Genomic DNA, 7,678 nt, shown 5'->3' with positions numbered 1-7,678 from the left:
CTCCTGCAGGTTTCCTGTAAACTGTGGCATCCGTACATTCAGACTTTCTTCCAGCGACAGCTCTGCTAACTTCCTCTGCCTTTCAGTCAGCTATGTGGGAAGTGTAATAATGAAAGGGGAAAAATTTCACATCCTGAAGTTAGCCCCATCAAGAGCGAGATAAGAGAAAGAGGAGGATCAGCAAAGGTGGCCTAAAGTTCAGGTATTGCATTTCATGTGAATGGATCCCCCGGATGTTAGAGATACTTGGCACAGGTACAACAGCAGTGGTGGGTGAGGAGGGCATTAGCCCCTGGTGTGTTGAATCATCAAAAGTAGTCCAGTCCGACGAGAAGAGAGAACTGGCACTCCTCTTGGAAGATCCCATCAAACATTCATTTTTTTACGTGTCCGATCACAATCAAACGTGGAAGTCCAGGAAGAGCGTCAGAGCGTCTGCACCAGCACGGGGAACAGCAGAGACAGATGCTCGGCGCCTCGGATCGGAAGTTTGTGTGTGGTGTAGAAATGGATGACTTCTGGGATGGTGTCAAAGGGAGGGCTGTTCTGTCCCAGCACGTACTTGCCATCTTTATACTGGGTGAACTTCATGTGCATGAAACCCTGGCAACTTCTGTGAGGAGAGAAAACAGAAAGGACAGATTGAGAAAGGAAGGAGACAAATAGAAGAGAGCGGGAGAGATCCAATGTTAAAGTGAGAAAGCAGTGTAGGAGAGAAAAAGAGGGATGACATGAAATGTGGGGCACATAAAACATCATGCAGCCTTCCACACATTCTGTCACATAATGACAGCGGAAATGACAGCCTGGATTTATGTTCACTTCTTTTTTTCTGCACTTTGAGGACACGCTGCCAACCAAGATTTAACACTGTGTCACAAATTAGGAGAGACGGGACATTATGATGGATGAATGAGTGGTGTAATAGCACGCGGAAGAACAGACAAAGCCAGAGAGAGTGAGAAAGACGAACGCTGGACTGAGAAAGTGGCTTAGCCGAGAGAACAACTCTGGTTCCTTCCCTTTAAGTTCCGGGCAGCCCATGACAGGACTTCCCCTTTAAGAGCCAGCCGGCCAGTCATGATGCCTGTCTAATTATAGAAGCAGAGGGAAAGACAAGGGCTGAAATCGGTCACCATAATTGTCATTGTACAAGTAAACCAAATTAAATTTTGAAGAGCAGTGAGACCCCGAAAAACACTCACTGTGACTACAAACAGCCGACAAAAGGCAGTTTATGATCATCCCAATGGCCTCCAGAGCACTGAGAGCCAGCTGCTTTATCACGTCAGCGCTCAGAGTTGACAGCATGCTTTTATCCAGTCCCGTTTGTTTTGGGGGCTCTTTGTATCTCATGGTACATTAGAACCTGTGAGCACTCTTCCATAAATATTCATGTTGGTTTAAATCTGGCAGGCCTGTCTGTCTCAGTGCTGACTCACTTTGGAGCTGTCTACATTAAACAGCCTTCATCGTTCCTCCCATGGTCCACATTGCTGTGTAATCTTAGAGTAGGTGTGGTCCACTTTTTTTCAAGGAGCACCCCAATGATTAAAGTGCATTGTTTCACATAATTTAGTGGACAGCTAGGTTGTTATTGCACATGCTGTCCTGACATCATGAAGGTAGTGTCCAACAACCAAACTGGAGACAAAAGAAAGAGGAAAAAAAAGTATTGTACTTGGGCTAGTGCAGTATTTATAAGATTCTGGCGGTTTCATAGTTTTTTCATGACTGGGCCTTATTAAAGTGTTTTTTTCTACTTTCGGAAATATAACATGTGTTAGTTTGTAAATGTACAATAATTAGTGTTATAAATTGTTTATGTGTCCCAAACTGTTGTGTGCTATGATGTTTTTCCCTGTTAAAGAGAGTTATGGGTTATTAACTGTTGTAACCATTACTACGGAGGTCTTGAAGTTAATAACGGTCCCCTCTCAATACACTCACAGTGTGCCCTGAGAGTAGCGCTTGTCACGGTGAACAATTTTATATATTTTGCTGCTTATTGAAGAGTTAGTAATTGTTTCAGCTATGAAAAATTCATAAACCGCAAATTCCGTATTAAGCCAGGACCCCGCAAAGTTACTGCTGATATCTGACGATCAAACAAGTCAATGGTTAATAACTATATTACCTAAAACGCTGTTTGGAGATAAATGATTAAAGTGTCCACCACTCACCTGTCCGAAAGGCTTTGAAAGTGGTACAAAAAACAACTTCTGCATGCTATTTAATGACATACACAAGCTTTCAGTCATAAACCCCCTCCAGGCACAAACAGAATACAAGAGCCCTTAAGAATACATTCCAGTAAATGTCCCTGATGCAAAACATCTGACACAAGGTCACACTCAAGGGTATTATAGTCCCTTGGCATGTGTTGACTACAAAAATGGAGGACAAGGGGTAGAATGTGTGAGACATAAGCCCCTTTTGCTGTTGCACCTTTATTACGCCCCACCGTCCGTGTGAAAGGGAAAGCCGGCAAGGTGGAATGAGACACGGTAGTGATACACGAGTCGACTCACAGGAGGGTCAAAAAGTGACAAAGCAGCGTTCAAAGAATCCTAAATTATTAATCATTTACAGCAATATTGCGTGCAATAATCCACCTTCTCTCCTCCTCTCTAAAACACACACACACACACACACACATGTGGGGTGCTGCAAGCCGTCTCTGTCCTTCCCTCTACTTACTTTTGTGCTACTAATAATGTACAAAGTACAAAGTTGGCAGTTTGTAGGTCAGGTCAGATTTAAGTGGTTGATTAATAGTGTGGATCGTCTCTCAGACGCCAACGCCTCTTGCTTCTGGAATGCCGGAGTTCTGAGTGAAATCACAACTAGGACGGCTTAACATTGTGGCGCAGTTGTATCAGAAAGGTCAGACCCACATTTAAAACATGCAGACAATTTCATACACGCTTAAAAACAACTGATAAAAATCCTTCATTGCACAGGGAAACTGTGTGCACACAACTGTAGACAGTAAGGACGGTGAAAGTAGGTCAAAGTCTTTAAACTGTGATGGATGTTTATGAGTCTAAGTAATATTTTACCGTTCGCCTTTGTCTTCGCTTCCAAATACCTTTAGCTTATCGGGAAGCTGTAAGATCATCGGACTGCTCGTTTCTTTCATACTGTCTTCCTGGATCTCAGCAACTAACTTGAGGTTACTATTACTGGTTGGAATGACGGCCAAAACCTACAAAATAAATGCTGTATGAAACTGAAGTTTCCCTTTAAGCTGATTAAAAGTCTAAGCAGCTTTGACTCTTTTCAGATTGTGCCATGCTGTTCTTTGTTTTGTTCAGACTCTGAATCTACTTTAGAGAAGGTCATTGTCACCTTCTCACTAACCAAAATAATGTAAGGTTCATAGATTTTGCGGTTTCACAAGAGATACCACTTCTTCCAAACCTCACATGCACCAGCCGGGAAACCAGTGCCAGTAGTGACCTTGTTGCTTGAGCAAATGTGCATACTATGCGTGTGTGTGTGTGTGTGTGTCAAACCCACTCTACTCATGTAAATGAGTAATGCATGAGCTTGTTTATATGTCAGCACAACACAGTGCCTCACCACCCCTCTCCCCCCTCCCTTCCCTTGCGAGTTCCCTTCTTGTGTGGCCCACAGAAGGTAATTCATATTCATTAGTGATTATGAGGAGGATGATGTGTGCACTGAAGTGTGCTCTACCTGCCTGATTACCACTTAGAGGGCCCGCTGGGGCCACAGAGAGGGGCCAAGGATAGGCTGAGGATAGAGGGACGATGGAAAGGCGGTGTGAGGCTGAGACGATGGATCATGGTAGTAATTACAAGGGAGAGATTTGACCAGATAAGCAGTATTGTGCCCTGCAAATGAGTATCGAGAGAGGAATCAGTGTGGCAGTGATCTTGAATGGGGGTGACGGTGGAGGAGAAGGAAGGAGAACAGAGGAGGGAGAGACAGATGGAGAGGAGGAGGCTGCAATATGAGATCGGGAATTCAGGTGGCTTCACACATACCTCACACACTTCTCAGTCATATGGCAAAAAAAAAATTAAATGGGTGCAATCAAATTGTAACGCTGTTTATAGGAAAATACTGAAGGTGCTCAGGTTCTTTGTTCCCTGTTGTGGTAGATCAGTGTATGTATGTATGTGTTTATGTGTGTGTGTGTGTGTGTGTGTGTGTGTGTGTGTGTGTGCATGTGTCTGTCTGTCTTACCGTAGGGACAGGGTGTAATCAGAGCGGTTGGTCTGACTGTTCCTCACCAGGTAGCTACACTCTTTACACAGCGTTAGCAGCGACTCTGCCTCCGACCGCGACACTGAACCGTGGTACCATCTGACAGACAAAACACACAAACGAACACCTTAAAAACGTTAAAATGGGAACGCAAGCGATTCCAACATATTTTTACACCTTTTGCCGCTCGATGTCGACACTGGCAAAGAAACTGTTGTGTTATTTTATCGATTTGATTCCATTAATTGATAATTATAGCGAAACATTTGAAAATTAGTTCATGGGTGAAATGATGACAAGAGGTAAATATTAGTAGTACGAATGCAGTTTCTACAGACTCATTTTCTGGCTTCTATCATCACAGCAGTAAATTCTCAGTAACAGTCATAACACCATGGTGGAGTGCGCTCTCTTATTTGTGTCCACCCACACTGATGCTTGCCTTTCCATCAGAACATGGTCCACAACCATGCTAAACGTCTCTGTGAATCTGCACTGTGGCACAGTGATGCTTTGAGCTAAATGCTCACAACAGTAGGCTAACATTATAATTAACACTAAAAATGAGGTACAGCCGAGGCTGAAATATCCTTGGTTTTGCAGGTTTTGGTCATGAACCAAAGTATTGGAGAAATTAACATTTCAGACGATGTTAATGGGGCTAGATGAAAAGTTAAGGGATCATCAAAGTTATTAGAATTCACCCTAAGGAGCGAGTTAATATCTATACCGAATGGTATAGCGACCTTCCATTGTTGTTGAGAAATTGCACTGAAAACTTCAACCGTCAACCTTGTGGAGGTGCTAAAGAAAAAACCTACCAACCGACTAACCATCCATAGATGTCTTTAGTATGGCTACAAATACAGAAAGTGTTTCTCCAAAGCATATTAAAAAATGATATACAGAGCTGTTAGGGACCAACACAGCATAATGCCATGATAATGAGAGTTTCTCGGACATTACTTGATGCTTTGAGCTAAATGCTCACAACAGTAGGCTAACATTATAATTAACACTAAAAATGAGGTACAGCCGAGGCTGAAATATCCTTGGTTTTGCAGGTTTTTGGTCATAAACCAAAGTATTGGAGAAATTAACATTTCAGACGATGTTAATGGGGCTAGATGAAAAGTTAAGGGATCATCAAAGTTATTAGAATTCACCTGAGGAGCGAGTTAATATCTATACCATATTGTATATGACCTTCCATTGTTGTTGAGAAATTGCACTGAAAACTTCAACCGTCAACCTTGTGGAGGTGCTAAAGAAAAAACCTACCAACCGACTAACCATCCATAGATGCCTTTAGTATGGCTACAAATACAGAAAGTGTTTCTCCAAAGCATATTAAAAAATGATATACAGAACTGTTAGGGACCAACACAACATAATGCCATGATAGTGAGAGTTTCTCGGACATTACTTGGTCAGGTGTGCGGAATGCTACAGGTTGACGGTGATGCTGTTTCTCTGTTTGAAGCAGAGCTGAGGGAAAACACAAAGCTCATAACAGCCCTTAAGAGATCGTCAGGAAGTAATGGGGCATAATAATCAACTAACATCCCTGAGAGAATGTGTGCGCATGTGCATGTGTGCTTAAAGGGTGTCATGTGCTTCGATTTCATTAGTAAAACTGCCATCTATGTACAATAGAAACGGCAAATAATGATGTCTGAAATTACAAGAGCAAAGTAAATGTGTGTTTTTAATGTTCTGACTTAATTAGTTCTCATTCTAACCTTTCGTACTTCTGTAAGCTCTGATGAGCGCTGCTTAGGCGAAACACACAGCCGTTTAGTTTTAATGTGTCCATGCCCTTCATGGATCAAAGAGGTGCAGTAAAATGGATTTTTGGAATTATTTTTGGGAAGCACAACCCCGTTCTCCTACAATTTTTCAAAATTACTTTTATAACAATGTATGATAGATGCGTGCACATGGCAGAAATGCAGAGACATGTACATCCTACAGATATTGCTTGCTTATGATAATTGCATTTACATGCGCATAATTGCATAATTTATATTTGTCTGATGGCTTTTTAACATCAAAGCTCAGAATAATGTTCATGACAAAATCCCTGGTTAATCATATATTTCACCTGATTAAGTGTAACTATTCAATCTTGTGCAAAATGGTGGCTACAATTTGCAGCTGATGTGAACTGTATGTGCAGTACTCTTACTTCTACTCTTCAATTCAGACAATTTCTTTATTCTGTATTCTATTCAAGGTAATGAAAGGACTGGTAACAGTGACACTCAGACATTAACTATCAAAAGAGACATGCTTTTAATAAACCTTAACTGGTGTGTGGCCTATACTGCGACACACGAGAACTGATATGTGTAAATGTAGCTCCTGTGAGTTTAAAAGAAGGCTGCATACATACACCTGCTTCTCCAGAGGCAGAGTAGGGTCCACTCTCTCCCCCACCATTGTGAGGCCTTCGTGCGGCATTCGAAACTTCATCCCCCCTCCTGCCAGCGGGCTGGACCTCGGCCCCGGTGGACGCAAACGCTCTGTGGGCGATGAGGAGCGGTCCCACTCTGCGCCGTCAAACTGCACTGTTGGCGGACAGGGACAGAAAAAGTGAGTCAGAGTATTTACACAATGCTATGATCAAAAGGGATTAAACCTCACAGCCAGATTTGGGTAAACATCAGACATCCGGCTATTGCAAATCCATGCACGCAGCCCGGAGACCTCTCAGAGATGGGTCGAACTAGAGGACATCAGGTCCCGGTCTGACAGACTGCAAAACTATCAGCATCATCACAATTACCATCATCAACATTTCTCCAGGGGCAGATAGAGACAGGAAGTTGGCGTCTTCCCTGCCATCTCTGGTGCAAATGTTTGTCTTCCAGTAGACCATATTGCAGATTACTTGATGTTGCCTGCCGATACAGCTTCTATTTTGGAGCAAATTACGTGCACAGACTGAAGTGTTATTTACCCCTTCTGTGTCTGATTTTGGCGAAATTCAATCTGCAGAACTTGTACTTAAACATTAAGTGTACCATAGCACTTCTAAGTACCCTGAAATGAACAAGGCAGACATCTTAATTTACAGGGAGCTTTTCATGCGTGGCCGATGCAAGATGTGAATGTGGTAAGAAGCTTTAAATTTAAAAAACACAACAACTGAAACAGGCAGAGACAACTGCAGGTGGTGCAGATGCAGGCTGCATGGAGTTCAGAATGGAGGTAGAGCAGATGTGAAACAACAGCTTTGGTCATGAAGGTCATGGGTGCCTGCTTGTGCGTGTGTTCGGGGTGATAAGGGAAGGCGGGGAAGGGGGAAGGGTTGTGTTCCGGGTGGGAGGTCACCTTGCTCTCTGGCGGGGGGCTCCTCCTCCAGCTGACCCACTGGGGCAGGCCAGGGCAACTCCGACAATTCCCTCATTTCTAATAGAGGGGAGGGGAGCGGGGAGGA

General features: G+C 43.2%; 1 protein-coding gene across 1 annotated transcript in view; it reads right to left on the bottom strand.

Moving 5' to 3' along the window:
* Nucleotides 1-376: 376 nt before the first annotated feature.
* The window catches only part of shdb (Src homology 2 domain containing transforming protein D, b), a gene marked incomplete at its 5' end in the record, with an annotated part of 21,121 nt that continues 13,819 nt past the window's right edge, over nt 377-7,678 (bottom strand). Inside the window, 4 exons of the mRNA XM_083911249.1 lie at nt 377-613; nt 4,216-4,335; nt 6,632-6,806; nt 7,573-7,650. Coding sequence (XP_083767375.1) covers nt 427-613; nt 4,216-4,335; nt 6,632-6,806; nt 7,573-7,650 — 560 coding nt within the window. The 3' untranslated portion in view covers nt 377-426. The remainder of the gene's footprint in view (nt 614-4,215; nt 4,336-6,631; nt 6,807-7,572; nt 7,651-7,678) is intronic.

This window comes from Echiichthys vipera (assembly GCF_963691815.1).
Source record: "Echiichthys vipera genome assembly, chromosome: 3".
Classification (NCBI taxonomy): Eukaryota; Metazoa; Chordata; class Actinopteri; order Perciformes; family Trachinidae; genus Echiichthys; species Echiichthys vipera.
The sequence above is the reverse complement of the archived record's forward strand: the minus strand, read 5'-3'. Positions and strand labels throughout refer to the sequence as shown.